General features: G+C 45.8%; 1 protein-coding gene across 1 annotated transcript in view; it reads left to right on the forward strand.

Moving 5' to 3' along the window:
- XYLT1 (xylosyltransferase 1) overlaps positions 1-17,917 on the forward strand; it is a 205,149-nt gene that overhangs the window by 120,668 nt on the left and 66,564 nt on the right. The window contains exons 3-4 of the mRNA XM_065644733.1: positions 9,711-9,883; positions 10,496-10,698. Coding sequence (XP_065500805.1) covers positions 9,711-9,883; positions 10,496-10,698 — 376 coding nt within the window. The remainder of the gene's footprint in view (positions 1-9,710; positions 9,884-10,495; positions 10,699-17,917) is intronic.

Below are 17,917 nucleotides of genomic sequence, written 5' to 3' on the forward strand. Positions count from 1 at the left end.
CTAAGGATGCTTTCTGTTTTCGTGCCCTGCACAAGAGCTCTGAACGCTTCCCAGCAGGAAGGGAGCAAGGTGGGTCAGTGGAGAGAAGAGCTGATTCCAGAGCCCGTGGCTGGTTTTGGCTCGAGTGGCGGTGAGCCTGTCATTGGTGTCCCGGTGGGATGTCAGTCCATCTGCAGAGGGCTGGCATCCTCCGGTGTGGAGTTCAGGCCGCCTACGTCAGTAGTCGACTGTCTAATTTCGGTGCCCTTAGGGCGAACTGCAGGACCTGGGAGCACCTGGGGCTGCTGCCACCACCCGTGTCCCCAAGCAGCAGCTGTACTGTCCCAGGGACGCTGCTGTACACGTGGGCCACCGCTATTGCCTGGAGAAACCGAGTCTTTCCCTAGAAAGGAGCCTTGTTGCCTCTCTGGACAATTCCGCCTCTGTTGCCATTGCTTGAACAACCTCTGGAGAGTCCAGACAGACTGTTTGGAGAGGCCGGTGTGTTAAATTAGGCGCCTAAATTATGTCGCTGCTTTTGGGGGATGTGAATGTCACCAGCGTCACTGATAGAGGGACAGGGGACAGACAGAGCAGCCAGGGGCTCTGCAGGAAGGTTGTGCTGGTGGCCAGCGGCGCATGGTGTGCACCAGTTAAACCAGCTGCCCAGAGGAACTGGTGCCCCCCAGCGCTGCCCTGCTGGCTTTGTACAAACCACAGTGCTCTTGGTGTGGCTGGAGCTGTGTCCAGAAAGTGCAAATAGTGGATGAGGTTTGATGAATGCTTCTGCTTGGGTTCGTGTCATCCGTTTTCTTGGGAGTGGTGGGATGACTTATTTCGTCTGACAAACTCCTGTTCTCATCAGTTTTGGACTGTTGAAAGGAGCATCCTTAGCAACAATCAGCGGTGGGTAAGATGGCTAAACACATGCCTCATCTCAACCCTTTCACTATTTTTTATTCTGTCTCCTAATGAGCAGCAGGTGTCCCTGGCACTGTCACCGCTGGCTCAGCTCGTGGCCACAGGACCTGCCCTGGACTCGCTGGGGGAGCAGGGGGCTCCACGCGGTACCAAAGCCTGCGCACCTTAGGAGTAACTAGAAAAGACAGGACTGCTTTTCTTCTTTTGTCTTGAGTGTATTGTGGCAGAACTGGTGCGTTCAGGAGTGACTCCTGGGTTCGGTGATGAGCTGGTTGGTCTCCATGAGTTTTGACTCCGAGCTGGGGGGGGCCCCCTCGGAATGGGCTCCTGGTTAGTCCTGGGAGTGGAGCTGGAAAAAGCTCTTTTATTAGAGGTTCTTAGGGATGTGGTTTAGTGCCAGAGTGAGGTTATAGTTGGACTTGATGATCTTAAGGGTCTCTTGCAACCAAAATGTTTCTATGATTCTAGAGCAGGGGTGTCAAACTCATTTTCACCGGGGCCACATCAGCCTTCAAAGGGCCAAATGTAATTTTAGGACTGCGTAAATGTAACTGCTCTTACAACTACTACTCACTGGCTGATGTGGCCCCGGTGAAAATGAGTTTGACACCCCTGTTCTAGAGCATTTGCTTACAGCTGCAAGGTACCTATAAATATGGACTTTCTCTTTTTTGTGGTTTCCAAGGTTGTTACTTCCAAATGTTAAGTCTAAAGTATAAGGTGCAAGAGGAGTCAATAGTCTTTGCCAGGAATATTTGTGTCTATTGTTGGATCTGCTTTATGTTCGCTCTCTAAAGTCTGGTCTTTTCCCTAAATATAGTAAAAATAACCTGATGCTCACTTAGAAGTCATTTTGTATTCACCCTAATAACACTGATCATGGTGTACTAATTGGCTGTTAATTTCTATGATAAATATTACTATTAGGAAATTCATTCTAATTCAACATTAATTAATTTACTGTTGCTTTTGAGTGTTATTTATTTATTCATGAGAGTCAGTGGGAAAAGGGAGAAAATGCTTGGCTAACACTCTGCAGCAAAACTACAAATAATTGAGATTTGTCTCCCAGGAATGCTACCATTTTCATAATTAGAACAGTCAGAAAAGCATGCTTGTTACTGAGACTATCGGGCTGCCTAGATGAGTATCGTAGTAAATTAAATTTAATGTGTGTTGGAAGTGCAGTACAGAGGTATCTGATAATTAGTCGGTCATTTGCAAATCATAAAATTGTTTCAGTAACGACTGGAGACTGACTGCAAGACAGAACAGAGTTTTTGTTATAAATACGGCAGGCTGCTTGAATCCAAACGCTCCCAGGTTTTGTTTGGAACTCAGTGGGTATCAATGTGCTGCTGCAGCGCGAGCGTGTGCACAGACACAACCTGGGCGGGTTTGGAGCAGTCCTGTGTTATCCCCACTGCTTTCAAGGATTTTGTGATACTGAAGATTTCTATCTTTGTTCTCGAGGTTCTTCTATTCCTTTCATTTGCAATGAATCCTTCGAATCATGCGCAAAACATCCGCAGGTTTCTGTGGTGCGGTGTGTTTCTGGGTTTGCCGAGTGGCTGGTCCCCGTCCCAGCGGTTCCGGGTGACTCTTGCACAGCGGTGTGTGCAGCACCTGTGTCACACAGACACGGCAGAGGGCTGGCAAAGCTGGCCTGGAAATGTGTCCTCTCAAATTCCAAAGCAGAAAAGTGTGGTGGTTTGGTTTGGTTTGGTTTGTTTTCCTTGGGAAAAGATAAAAGCAATTCACCTTCTTATGATCCAGCTGTGAACATGAAACACTTCTACATGTGCCCTCGCTCTTACCTTCCTTCTGTCATGAACTTTATTTTTCTGTTCAGAGGCAAAGCGAAAATCTCTCCAGCACAGGGGTTGCAGCAGAACTCAACCCAAATCTGTAATAACAGCAAGTTTCCTTTTTATCCGATATTCTGCAGGCATGCAGAGCTGCTTATCAGTTCGCAAACTCGCTGGAGAGAAACTCCCAGTGCTGTCCCGAAGGGAAATGTCCGGCTGTGAGCGGCTCTTCTCCTGCGACTGCCCTGAGTTTCTGCTGTCACCCTCTGAAACGCTGAAATCAGACTCCCATCAGCAGCCAGGGCTTCTGCTCAGCATGGAAAGAACATTACTGAAATCTGCCTCTCTGATGTTAAATGGACTAGTCATTGAGTGCTTGTAAATTATGTCGTGCTGCTTCCCGCCTGCCTTGCATTGATTTTTGCTTATGGGTTACTTGGTCGTATGAACTTACAGGGGATTATAAATTGCTTCTGTAATTCGTGGTAGAGTCTGAGAATGAAAAATACCAGAGCGGGGTTGTTGAGATAAAACATGACTAGCAAAAAATTGAATATCCACTTTTCAATAGCAGCGTGACTTCCAAAATTTTATCCCAAGTGGTCTGTGCTAACTCACAGATTAAAACTATGGGTAACAGCAATTTTAAGGAAATGTACAGAACGTAGCCAGCAACATTTCATTCTGTAAACCGTAAGCATCCCCTTCAAGTCCCTGTGCATCTTCTCAGCTGATTTCACTTCTTCTACTTTGCTGAGCAAGTTAAAACCCACTAAAAGAAGCCACAGGTGTGACCAATCATGTTAATTATCTTCATCAGGAGCTTGGTTTGTTTGCGGGAGGTGGAGCTCAGCCCCTCTTTGGCCTGGACGGTGGGTGTGCTCGGTTCGGCTGGTGCCAAAGGTGCCGATTCCCCGAGCTGCTGAACATAATTAGCTCATGCTGCTAATTAGAGGCAGAAGAAGGCAGGGCCTAGCCACGGGCAGAACCACCTAAAAGATTTTCTTTCGCTAAAGATGCCTGCAAGGGCCGCCATGGAAACAAATTAAGAATTTCATAGGCTGGAGGTGAAAATTTGCACCCCAAAGTTGGGATTAATGTTGCTAAAGATAGATTTCTTGATTCTGGCATAGCAAAAATTGCTTTTTTATCTAAGGATGATGAACACATGTTGCGCTGCAGGGGCGGCCTTGCCTGCGCGAGGTGTCTTTGCTGGAGGGTGCTGTGGGAAGACACAACATCCCCTCTCGAGCCTGATGGCAAATGAGGCGTTTGCTGTGATGGGTCACCGGGCCTCAACTCCAGCAAGAGTTCTGGACACGTCGGATAAACGTCGCGATTATCAGGCCCTCAGACAAAGGCCTCATCAGATCCTGACGGCTCACTGCTAAATTGGTCAGTGAAGTTTTTTGCCGTTTGTGTCTAACTCCAACTACTTCTATTACTAGGACTCACAAAAAAATGGGTTTTCTGAATGAAGGAATGTTTTGGTTTGTTGTTTAGTTTTGTCACCTTGTTAACAAGGCAAAACTGGTTTTGCTCTCATGAAATTGGAAAACATTTTCAGACGCAAGCCAAGCCTGGAAATTTTCAACCTGCTGCGTTGTTCTGAGTGGTGAGCAATTGAAAAGAGTTGACGGTGGAAACCTGAGTTAGGCAACTAGCACTCAGCTGGCGGCTGGGGAACCGGGTTTCTGGGTTCTGGCTGTGTCTGTGGGGGTAGCAGCAGTAAACAGTGCAATAACTCTTCTGGTGTCCTGTGTGCGGACACGGGCAGCAGCAGCGGGATCTGCGCAGAGCCGTTCCATCCAACAGCCAGGACGGCACCAAGCTGAGAACAGGAGCTGATGGACTGATATACAAAAAATAATGTGGCTCACAAAATTCTTTGAAAGATTTCTAGAGAAGTCTGATGACCTCATTAATTAGCAATAGAAGTAAAAGATTAGCAGGTTGGCTCTGAGTTGTATTGGTGGATGACTGAGCATAATGTGGCACCACAACAGGTGTGAAAGTGATTGCACTATGTTTATTATTCTGGCACTACTGCAATAGTTGAAGATTAAACTTTTAATTATGACCATTGATTTCTCTGATCTCTAGAAGGTGCAAGTTGAAATGGCACTAGAGCTGAGATTCTCCTGTTACCTGTAAAAGCAGGGATGGGTTTTCCTGCCAACACCGGGGATGTCGGTGCTGTCACGCTTCCAGCGGGAAGCCAGAAGGGCAGCTTTTACTTTTCTTGGTAAGTTTGTGACAGGCATTTGGTCACAGAGCAAAATGCCACATTTTGTTTTCAGTGTAGGATAGCAAGATAAATACACTTTGATATAGGGGTTTGTTATGAGTCGAGCAAGCGCTGCCACTTCTGTTGAGGTTCCATGTGACGGTCTCTCTGAAGCAAGGCAGGAGGAGAAATCCCTCTTCTATCCCTTGTTTCCATTGCATAATGAAATGGCCAACTTTGAGGAAGTTTAAGACAAGTCCTGCTGCTTCTGGACCAGAGCTGCTGTTGAACGTTTGCTGGATGGCCACAGAGAGGACACTCCGTTCGCTCTCCACACGTGCAAAGCGATTGCCGAGGGTGGAGCTGTGCTCCCCGGATCGAGGTGTAATGTCAGTCTTCAGGGCTTTTGTTTCACCTTGTTTTAATATTACGGGCTTGTCGTTACATTTTATGAAACGGTGTTCTGCGTAAGTTACCCAAGCAAAAGGGAATTCCTTAAACGCGTAGGGAAGTTCACTCGAAGGGCCGTTAAAAACGGGGGGTAAATCTGGACTGGGGCAAGCTCAGAGCAGCTTTCTAGGTGAGATGGGGGCCAGCTTCAGCCCCGCTGAGACTGCCCCGAGGAAGGAGCAGGAGGACGAGATGGGAATTCTCCGGGGTTGGCTTGACTCGTTTTTGTTGGCAGGGCAGCCGATGGCACGTGAGGTGACAAGTGCCAGCGAAGGCTGGGCGCAGGGAGGGCCGCGAACGGAGAGAAGGAGAAAAGGGACCGGGGGTGACAAGGGCTGTTTGGGAGCAGGGAGAGAAAGGTGATCGCGGCGATTGGTTTTTGCTGGACTGAAGTGGCCGGGGGTGGAGGCCAATGGAATTAGCACCCAAGAGAGCTCTGGCGCTTGTGGCAAACGGCGGTGCAGCGGTGGTGCTGAAGGAGCTGTCAAATGCGAGTGCTGCCTTAAAATCCTTTTACACTTTTGTCGCTGCTGAATAGCATGATATTAAGTGAAATAATCCGATCCGTCTTTTGTGCTATTATTAACACCCAGGACGGGACGTGTTCCTACGTGAGGGGCAAGTCCTTAACAGGGAGGCGTTAACATGATGGGCGAGACTTTGGCATTCATTTGCATGAAACGTCTTATAGAAATACCGTGATTAGAGCTATTCGAATCTTGACGTAGTTTATACAGCTCTGAAGTCTTACTGTGTTTTTTAGTAAGCAAATACTCAATTGAATGTTTCGGGCCAGTTTCATCTTATTTGCAAACCAGACCGGTTCTTTATGAGTGGAGCAGTCTGCAAAATAGAGGGTGCCAGTCTAAACCAGGCAAGTACCAGTAGAGAGCAGAAGGAACAGATATTGTGACCTATGGAAAAAGTACAGCCTTCTTACCCTCATGAAATTCCAGGCAGCCAAGAATAGGAATAGATTAAAGAAGCAGGTGGAAAATGGGACTGTAAAAACCTGAACCTAAAAGAGAAGCAAGGAAGGAACACGTGGAAAAAGAAAGACGTTGGGGTAGGAAAATAGCACAGAGGAAAATAAGTGACTAGAGGAATTTATTAGAGAAACCCGATTAAGTGAGGTGGCATTTCAGATGAAAATTCAGGAGGATTTTGTTCAGTAATTGGTAGATAAATGGTAGTGTGGGTATTGAATGCAAGTTAGTTTAAAATAAAAGACCCACAATATGGCTATTTTAAATTCCTGTCACCTTCTACATATCATTGTAGAAAGCCACTAATTGCAGAAGAGAGGTCTCCAAAAAAGTAATGATAACCACTAAAAATATTTGAGTCTGTAGATGGGACATCATCAACTTGAAATCAAAGCCGTTTAAAAGAAAAATGGGTTGTTTTAGCAATTGCAATCGCTCTTTGTTCCCGTGTCAGTTCTCTTGCAAGCCCGTTTTCCTCCTCTCACAACCCCTCTGTCCCTGTTGCTGTGAAAAGCCCCAAGCACACGCAACAAGCAAGCGGAGGTAAATGGCCATAATAAACAAACCAAAAATGATAAACAATTAAATTTAAGCTCTCTTCTGATCTTTTAATGCTGCTCGTCCAAGTCTTATTGAGTTAGTGGTGGAGCTTTTTTTTAAAGAAATGCCATTTAAGTTGCTGGTGACCCATTTAAAGTTAAGAGTGACTCATGGGGCTAGAAGATTCCCCATGGGTAGTCTGAATACAACTGGGGGCATTAAAGTTGCATTAATTTATGAGCAGTACTGCTGCAGATAGATGTTCCTGAGGGGCTGCAGGGAGGGAAGGGTCTTATGCATGGGGCAGTGAATCTCTGCACCTTCGTAGGCTCTTTAGTGCTCAGCGTCTGTGCGTATTCCTGCATTTTAGCGCCTTGTATAGCCCAGCAAAGAGCCGTGTCCTACAGACTGGGCACAGCTCTTACCCACACAACGTTCCCGGACCTGCAGGGTGGAAGGAACAGCTCGTGACCGCAAATGTGCGAGGCAGAAACACCCCGGGAGGTGCTGGCAGCACCTCTGCAGGTGTGGGCTCCTCTGCCAGCACCGTCTCTCTCCTGGGTGAATAAAAGGACCGTTTCAATTACTCAAGTGCATTTCCGTACAATGAAGGGGATCGAGTTGTTTAGGTAACCTGAAACAGTGCTCTGCAATCTTCCAGTCGGTCTGTTTTTTTCTCAATTCATGCTACTCCCTCTAACAAGGAGAAGACGCAACAACAAGGATTAGGCAAAGCCCTTTTTTTTTTATGTCCAACTTCTGGTTTATAATTAAGACATTTTTAAAAAGAAAGTTTTTGGTACTGTTTTATCAACATATGTTTCCATTTTCCAAAACCTGGGGAAAAAAACGTCTTTCCCTCTCTTGCTCTCTCTTCACACTTGGCAAATCTCTTCTTTCTGGTTCCTTGTATCAAATCAGAGAGACATGAGCATGTTTTTTAATAACGGTGTGAGATGTTTCGGAAGGTGCATTGGGCTTCGTGGCTGTGCTCACAGACCGAGTACGACTCATCCAGATACACTCCGTGGTGGTTTTGGGAAGAACCAGAGGATCCGTGACAAGTCGAAAAGGGTCTGCTTGAGCTGGGAGCTCCTCGGGGCTTCATGCTGTTTTGGAACCAGAGGGTTTAATTTGCTGTTAGAAGATCCACCTCTTACACTCCCAGTTTGCTGAGGGCCTTTTCCTGAGTCCCCTTCAAATTTGAGTCAGTTAGGAAATTCTTACTTCTAATAGTATGAATATCTGCTCTGGACACCCAGAATCTGCTAATTGGCATCAATTTAACTCTGACTCACTTGGACACTTAGTTGGCTCACCAGGCTTTTGTTAGGAAGGTAGGAAAACAAACAAACAAAAGCAAACAGCTTTTCCGATGGTGAGGAAAAAAATAGGGGTGATTAGTAGCTCCTATAAGAGTGTAAAACCCAATTCTGTTGTTTTTCTGGGAGGGCAGAGGAGTCACCGCTTTGAAAGGTTGAAGTCCTGTTGCACCTGTGGTTGCCAGCGTGGCCAGGGAGTTCTATTGAGCGGGTGATTTTTGGAGGACGCAGGCGTGCGTTGTTTTGCAGGACCTGTTTGCCAGGATCCCGTCGCAGGGCTGCGATCGGCTGGTCAGCTCGTGCCATTGCCAAACCTTTACATGCCGAGTGGGAAACGAGTGCTTGAGTCCTGCCTGTGTTCACAGGCATTTCCAGTAGTTAAATACGTATTTTCGGTATGATCGGAAGTTCAGACTTTTTGATGTTGTCAAATGGATTTACCTTTTAGAGAAAATAAACCAAAATAACAGCTCACGTCTTAGGACTTTGAAAAATTGTACCTTTGGTCAGGGGGTGGCGAGAAGGGACTAAGGAACTTTTGAGGCAATGATATTGCCTTCCATTTAAAAAATAAAAAACTTAAAACATGCAAGAGGAAAATTGTTGCAGGAGGGTTTTTTTTTTAGCTTTGGGGCACTTTCTTTCCTTGTTCTTTCAAAATTTCAATTTCTTCCTAAATCGTTTTAGTGGACAAAGGTCCTTACAAGGTTGGAGCACTCAAGAGGTGGTTTAACTGAAGAATGAATGTCAGTTTTGGATAAAATTGTATTTTTCTTCCATTGTGTTCAGGTTTTTGTGTCGAAGAGCTGTTACACAAACCCAAGCCAAAGCACTTTAAATTCCTGAGTGAGAATGTCCCTCCAGCCCTTCAGTTAATCAGCACATCCTGTCTTAACGTTACACTGCGGTGTTTGCTTTAGAAAACGGAGACCAGAAATTCCTCCGTTAAAATGAAAATGAACATAAATTTTAAATAGGATAGTGAGAGCCCCTTTCCCACGCGAAGAAGCGAAGATACGCAGGTTGCTGCTTAAATGTTCTGGGATAGATCTGCTGGTACAAAGAAATGCCGTCAGTGGGGATGATGCTCAGCAGCAGCATCCCCAGCTCCTCAGCTGGGCTGTGCTGATCGCTGGGACAAGCATCTCCTGGTAAACGGGGGGGTCATTTCTGGGGAGCAGGAGGCAAGCTGCCCTTGGAACAGCGTTTAGAAGCTTGGAGGTGATTCCTTTGAGGATGCAAATGTGCCTACCCGGCTAGATCTGGGTCCGACTCATGAATATGTGGGCGCTTGCGCGTGTTGGCACAGGCAAGGCTGGTGGGACGGCCGTGTCCCCACGCAGGGATGATCTTGGTGGTTCTCAATTCCCCTTAGAAACCGCTTTTGAAGCAAGAGCTGAGGCGAAATGTGTACTGCTCTCTGCACCCCTGCCTTGCGGCTGCGCTCAGAGATGTCCTGTGTTTTGTTTTCAAACAGGAAAAGCCAACAACAATGTACAGTGGGATGAGGACTCCGTAGAATACATGCCAGCCAACCCAGTCAGGATCGCTTTTGTCTTGGTTGTTCATGGCAGAGCTTCTCGGCAGCTCCAACGCATGTTTAAGGCTATTTACCATAAAGACCATTTTTATTACATTCATGTTGACAAGGTAATATATCACTGGTTATAAATTGCCTGTCTCGCCATCTGTCAGTCTGCCCATCTTTGTCATCTTCTTCATCTTCTCTTTCCCTCTGCTGCATAGAGTGCATGTCACTTCTTGTCTCTCCATCTGTTGTATGTTTGGAGCCTCTTTTTTATCCTTTCTTGTCATCTTCTCTATGTAACAGCCTTTGTTTCTCCTTCTATGTCTATGAGGATCTATCGATGTCTGTCTGTTGTAACATTTAGTTATCAGTAATGGCTAAGTCGGTGCAGGCTGACAGTGGTGGCCCGCTGGATGGAGAGCTGACCCGGGGCTGGAAAAGGGAGGCAGTAAGAGTCACCTCCTTTACAAGAGCCCTTTGGGATCTACTGATGATAAATTAGAACTAGTTACACTGATCAGTGATTACTGTAGTTGTAATAAAAAGAAATAGACAGGGGTCTCTGTCCATTTCAAATGAGCATTTAGCAGAAGAAGGTTGTGCGCCACAGTAAGTGAGGGCAAAGCAATGGCAACGCTCAGCGAGGCAGGGAGTAGAGCTGCTGGTTAGTAAATGTAGGGAGGAACAATTTTGGACAGAGTAACTTGAATATGTTACTTTTTTCTCCTGTAAAGCGATCCAATTACTTGCACCGGCAAGTGCTCCAGTTTGCCAACCAGTACCCAAATGTGAGAGTCACTTCTTGGAGAATGGCGACTATCTGGGGAGGAGCGAGTCTGCTGTCCACCTACCTGCAGACCATGAGGGACTTAATGGAGATGAAGGACTGGCCGTGGGATTTCTTCATTAACCTCAGTGCTGCCGACTACCCCATCAGGTACAAAGAGTACTGTAAGAATGTACATGTTTTATTCATAAAGGAAATATGTGGATATGAAGATATTCATATAGATTCAGTGAAGGTAATGTTCTCCTATTGCTTTTTTTAGTACTTTTTCTGCGGAGGATAATGATGGCAGAAGTGACAAATAAGTTGCTAGGAGTCAATTATATCTTCAACACCAGCCGTTGCCTGAATATCTTTATTCTGATGGCGTCAGGCAAAGAACTTCACACATCACGGCATGACAAGGCTTGTGATTTTAAGTGAAATTATGTTCTTTCTGGATTTACATAACCCAGGCCCCACAGCTGCATTCTGTAAGGTTTACTACGTTGTGCAAAAGTAGATAATCCCAAAAAATAATAATGATAAGTAAACAAACCCAAAAAAGACCCAACCCCCCAAAAACCCAACTGTCCTTTAACTATTGGTTTTAGGCTATAAGTATACTCAAGAAGAGGGAAAGAGGAAATTCTCCTTGTGACTTCTGTTTCCCTCTATGTTGAAATGAATTCATGAAAGCGGAAGTAGGTTTCCTGGGTGGTTTTCTGATAAGTGGTGACATAACATGCTTTGAATACTCTTAGAAAAGAAATACATTAGATGCTTTAACTGCCTTTTGCTGATTAGGTTTCCGCAAGATCTCTCTCAAATTATGGGTCACTTCCTGAAGCTGCTGCTCAGACAGAAATCCCCACTGAAGTGAAAAATGAAGAAAACCATAAGCATGTGCCTTAGGATAGATTTTGTGGGAAATGACAATGTGCTTTAGTGCTGGTGCCCATTGCATCTGATCTAAACACTTTTGGTGTCCAACAGGAAGAGACTTAACAACTTTGGTCTATTAGCTGTGCTTGTAAGAGAGAATATGTAGTTCTCTGGTATATCTCTTGAGTTTTGGGGAAAAGCAGCTTGTTATTCCCTATTCTTCACTTTCCTGGAAGGAATGCTGCACTGATGATAAAAGGCAGAGAAATGCAAAACCATAAAGGAAGAGGCAGGTGATGGCACTTGGAATCAAGTAAGATGAATTGTAAGAGAATAATTGCTGAAGGTCTGGTATAGTTATAGACTAATTCCAGCAGATGTATCTGGGTATCCTTCTGTGGTGTTGCGTCCACCCTAAATATCGTGTAATGCTGAGGCCATGACCTGTGGCGGTTTCAACTGCTCTTAGTTCCCTATGGAACAAGTTAAACCGCAAAGCCAAATGGGATCAGTCGCTTATAGACGTGGCCAGAAACAATCACGGGATTTGTTAAGTAGACTGGAGTCCTTTCAGTGTTAATGGATTCTTTGTAATAATGCCGTGGTATCTCGCAGTCATTCAAACTCTAAACAAGTGCCGTTCAGCTGGAAAAATTCCAGGCGCCGCTTTCTTCGCAGAGGAAATTCCTGCGGGTCGAGTTCTCGCCGGGCGGGGGCTGGAGAGCCCCTGTCCCTCTGTGTCACAGCATTCTGTACCAGAGCTGCTGGAAATGTGCTTCCCCTCCACACCATGCGCTTCAGCAAAAACTAAAAAGCCTTTTTTCAGTGCTACAATTTTAATGACAGTGACTTAGAGGTACTGTTAGATTTTTTTGAATACGGAATATTACAGCTATAAACTCTGGAAAATGTTATCTCATCAAAGATATATATATGAGTTTGTTTCATTTTCATAGTGGAGATGCTATAAATTAATATTCTTTATAATCTTTGGAAAGGTATTACCTTGTTTCATACCCCATAGAGACCTGATTGTTTTTCCAGGAAAGAGTAAATAGGCTGTTTGAGGATTTTTCTCCTCCTTTTGGATGTCACGCCATGATTTTTCGCATAACGGGCGAGGGGCAGTTCACACGTTTCTCACTGGTTAGTCATATTGCAGTGGTTTTTGCTGGGTTTCCCTGCATAAGAACATACGAATTTTGTAGATTAATAGGTTTTATCCAGAGCTGCTCCACATTAAGCTTTCTCTTCCCATCTGCCATTCCATCTGTAACACTGAAACCTTTACTACTTCTCTTCTGACAATAAAAGCTAATCCAGAAAAACACATTCAGTATTTGGAGTTAATACTATATGACAAAGCCTAAATGTGTCCGGGGAGCAGGCTGGTGTGTTCACAGGCTACCTTGCAATTGCAAGGAGCCCTTCATCCTTCAGAAGAGGTGTCCAGAACCAGATGTCAAGGACTGTGCTATATAAAGGCAAAATATTAGAACCATTTGTTTTGGGAGGGAAACAAAACCATGTAACATAAAACACATGCAAGCCAGATACCCCTATTATTCTTCCTCATGCCTTAATGTTTAGTTTGTGAAGTGGAGTTTGCAGGTCCAGCACCCAAGCACAGCAGAGTTGCCCTGATCCATGTGCTCCTGGTTGTTACCGCAGCAGAAATCACTGGCAAAGTCTGCACATAAAGGCACCTCTAAAAAACCACAGTGTTTCCCTTTAGTCAATACGCTGTTTAATGGCCTGAGTGAAATGATGTGGTGTATTATCCAAGCTTGACTCCATTCAGCTCCGTTGAACATTCCCAGCAGGCACAGGAGGGGTGAGATGGCTGGAGACAAACCTCCGTAAGTGACCCGAGCTGGGTGGTTGTGTGGCTGCCCCTCCGTTTGCTCTGAGGCTGTGAATAAAAACAGGGCACGTGCCCTCAGGGTTCTCAAGAAACCTTCTGTCGCAGTCATTGCATTCATGAAGAAGTGAAAGAAACCAGCACCTTCCTTCCTTTTCCTTAAGTTTTTTAATTTAGTGGCATTTGTTCAGGATTTAAAGTCTTTTCTTTTGAGAGCCTCTTTCAAAACTCTGTGGGAAAGCTATTGATGTCTTTAACCTCTTTCTTTACATGGTATCTCTTTGCATTATTTATTGTCTCTGACAAACAGCATCAGGTAGTCAACCTTCTGTTCAGGGACTGAAATTTCACTCCCAACAAGGTGAACTATGGCAGAGCATCTATCGATGCTGAATGTTTAATGTGCTTTACAGGAGTCCTTGGATAATGTGGCAGGTGAAGTGTTGCACCACTTAAATTAAGAAGTTTAATGAGATCATTTAACAGTGAATGTCATGTCAGTGCTTACCTGGCCACAAAGCTGTATAAAGAATAAACGTAATGAAACATTTGAACTATTTATAATTTACAGTAAATCACTGAGCCTCAATCACCAACGGGATCACCAAATCTAATTGCCAGCTAATGCTTGGTCTTTAATAAAGGTCAAGCAAAATTATTAGCAGGAGCTTGGGGAGTGCTTCAGAATAGCAAGAAAATAGAGTGGCTTAATGACGGAGCCAGCAATGCAGATATAACTACAGTTTCAATTATGAGCAATCAGGTGTAACAAAGGAACTTAAACCCAGTCTAACTGCTTGTGTTTTTCTTTTTGGCGGTGTTTTAAGGTAAAGGTTGCATAGCTGTATTTTCCGTGAAAGCCTGTGTTGTGAAGACTTGGTCAAATCAGACACGTTCAATAGAGATTTTGGTCTGGAAAGTGAATGACACATGTATCGTAATACAAATAGCACCTGGAGAAGGGTGGCTGCAGACGCCAGGGAGTAAATGAGATGATCTGGCTGGGACTGGTACTTTAAATAGGCACCAGAGTTGGTGTGATTTATGGAGATCATCTTTGTCAGTCAGAATCACATTCAAAAATTAAGAAAAATGAGCTTGCAGAGAACTATTGACTGTGACCCACTCTTGTTTCATGGTGGTGTTCTTTGATTGGTGGTCGAGGTAACATTGTTAATGCTAAATAGCACTAGTCATCTAAAGATTGAAATGCTCTTTTAGAAACCCGAGGGATGCCCTTTGAAGTAGGCGAAGCTTTTTCTCAGGTGGGTGTTTCCAGCCCCCTCAGGCTGCCTGTCCTGCATTTCCCCCCCCGCAGACCCGCACTCCTGACTCTTCAGGAGAGTTGTTAGCAAAGGTAACTACCCAAAATCAACAGTTTTATTTGAACTCCTGCCAAATCCACATGTGGTAGGCAGCCTAGTAGTGATAAGCTGTCCTTTCGCTCATCTGTTGTCTTCACAGCTTTCATCTCTAATCACTCGCTGGCCAGGTCCTGAGCCCGGGCTGTCCCGGGGCTGCTGCCCTCAGGTACCAAGAAGGGAAACAGAAGACGAAATGGCTGTGAGGAATATTCATTATTTAAAATTCTTCTCCTCTGCGAGCAGCCAGATGAAGTATTAGTTAATACGAAATCAAAGTGATGGCTTCTGAAAGAGGTCCCAGGGTGGCAAAGTGTTTGCCAAGAGTGAAAAGGTGAGAGCGGAGGGAATAGCCAGGTCTTCAGGTTTTCATTCTGATGGCAGGTGGGAATAATTATAACCACCAGGTTTTAGAAAGAAGTTCAGCCTTTGGGAAAAATGCTTCAGCACTTTTTCAAGCTATTTTTCAGGTGCCAGGACTACCTGGGAGAACAGCAGTTTCCTTGTTTCAGGCACTGACCCAGATTCGTCCCCAAGAAACCACGGGTGACTACCACTCTATGTAAACTGCATCGGGGATGATGTTTTGCTCTGTCAAGGTTACCATGAGCTGCTCAGATTTCACCTGGGCATTTGATGAAATGACAGAACCTTTGAAGCTGGTGACTGGGAGAAAAAATGGAGAGAATACAGTTTGCATGGAGTGAGTAAATGAGACTTGAGCTGTCCATCTGCTTTTGCAAAACTTCCCAGCTTTTGCAATGTGCAGGCTTGAAATGCAATAATGGAAATGCAGGAAAATATCTTCTTAGAACTGAAACAAAGAACTGAGCTTTCATATACAGTGCTCTAACTTTGTGAGAAATGTCTGAGACCCAGTTCTGCCCTCTTGATGGTTATCAACTTAGAAATCCCAAAGCCAGCGGGCAAGGTTTGGATTGGATCTTGGGAACGATTTCTTCCCCAAAGGGCTGTGGGGCATTGGAACAGGCTGCCCAGGGCAGTGGGGGAGTCACCATCCCTGGAGGGGCTGGACAGACGGAGATGAGGTTCCTAGGGACATGGGGCAGTGCCAGGGGTGGGTTATGGCTGGACTTGATGATCTCGAGGGTCTCTTCCAACCAAAACAATTCTGTGATTCTATGTTGGACCAAAACCCACCAAAACCATTGGCTCAAAAGGCAGTTCCACTCTCTTTCTGTCTGATTTCTTATCAGTTTGACTTAAACAATTCTGTGTCTCCCTGAGATTCAGACATGAGAGCTGTCTCTTACAGATCTTCCCTCCCTGGCAGTCCGTGAGCTGGTGCTGCACGCGGGAGCCTGTGTGACGGACACCGGCTGAACTTGACCTTGCACCCCATCGGAAGCCGCCTGTTGCGGCGCTGCTCTGTGATGCCAGCCTTGCCGGTAGCATAACGTACCGGGCACCAGGCAAATCATACAGCGTTCTTTCAGGTGCCCTTTCGAGTGTCATTCTGAACTGGAGCACCGGTAAATCTATCTGTACATCCAGACGGGAGTGCAGCACAGGCAGCTTTTGCGGTACAACATCTGTTAAGGTGCCGGCACCTCAGGTTTTTGTCTCCCTATTGTAGCTGACATTGTATGTGGTTTTGTTTGCTCAGAATATCTTTATCTGGCAAGCCAGATGTCAATCCACTCTTAGTGCTTCACATGGAATCTTTTTTCCTGTCCAGAAATGAACTTTATCAGTGTTTTTCTTGAATCTGTGTTCTCTGAGAATTTCAGATGTGTTTCTCTCTTAAATCCCTCAAATAACCTTTTCTACTCCTCTTTTCTCACTTTGCCAGCACGTTTGCTTGAGATGTATATATATTTTGAAGGTTATATTTTTGGTTTGCTATCCCGCTTCTCTGTTTTACTGTTCAATTATCAGTGGTTGGCAAAGCAGTGCACCATGGTCACAAATGGGTGGGGTGAAATGTTGAAATTATTGTGGCTTAAAAACATTGTTTACTCTGGTGTTAACATAATGTTTTCTTCAACCTGGCAAATGTTCGTGATGGGAGACCCACCCTTTCTCTGTGCGGCCACAGCAGCTGTGGTTGCTCTTTCTGCACCTCCTGTCCTGGGTTTTAAGGCTAGAAAGCAGCTTTTGCTTTTGGAGAATTGTGACATTTGCAGCTCTCAGTAACTTTTTTTTAAATTTAGTTCTTCTGAAATGTTCTCTGTAGCAGCCTCAGTCTGACAACAGAAGTAAGCACACTCCAAATTGGAGCCTGGTTTGGCTATCAGGGCAGCTCTACAGTGTGTGCAGATTGAAGATGCATCAACAAAGCGCATTTTTAGAATAGCGGTATTACTCAAAGTACTCTAGTACGTGGCAGCGCTTTATCTTACTGAATACAGTGCTAAACGTTCAGCCCTTCCTCTCTTCCTATGAGCGCTGGAGCACGTGAGCCGGTGTCTGAGCCCGCTGGAGGAATGTGGGGTGAATGGAACGATGGACATTGTGGCACCCGAGCTGCCCGACCCGTGTCCTCATCTCACAGAATCCCAGAATGTCAGGGATGGGAAGGGACCTCGAAAGCTCATCCAGTCCCATCCCCCCGCTGGAGCAAGAACACCCAGATGAGGTTACACAGAAGGTGTCCAGGCGGGTTGGAATGTCTGCAGAGAAGGAGACTCCACAGCCTCCCTGGGCAGCCTGGGCCAGGCTCTGGCACCCTCACCATGAAGAAGTTTCTTCTCATCTCATGTGTTCCAGTTTGCACCCCTTGCCACTTGTCCTATCATGGTTGTCACCCAGAAGAGCCTGGCTCCATCCTCCGGACACTCCCCCTTTCCATATTGATCCCCATGAATGAGGTCGCCCCTCAGTCTCCTCTTCTCCAGCTCCAGAGCCCCAGCTCCTCAGCCTTTCCTCACACGGGAGATGCTCCACTCCCTGCAGCATCTTCGTGGCTGCGCTGGACTCTCTCCAGCAGTTCCCTGTCCTGCTGGAGCTGAGGGGCCCAGAACTGGACACAATATTCCAGATGGGGTCTCACCAGGGCAGAGCAGAGGGGCAGGAGAACCTCTCTGACCTACTGACCACCCCCCTTCTAATCCCCCCCAGGTCCCATTGCCCTTCCTGGCCACAAGGGCCCAGTGCTGGCTCATGGTCACCCTGCTGTCCCCAGGACCCCCAGCTCCCTTTTCACTGCTCTCCAACAGGGGTTCCCCACCTTATACTGGAACCTGGGGTTCTGGCTGTGGGGCTGCTCACAGGGAGAGTTTCCAGCAAGGAGCCAAAAGGTTTTCCTCTGTTTTCTGTTTGA

Source organism: Caloenas nicobarica, chromosome 14, assembly GCF_036013445.1.
Source record: "Caloenas nicobarica isolate bCalNic1 chromosome 14, bCalNic1.hap1, whole genome shotgun sequence".
NCBI lineage: Eukaryota > Metazoa > Chordata > Aves > Columbiformes > Columbidae > Caloenas > Caloenas nicobarica.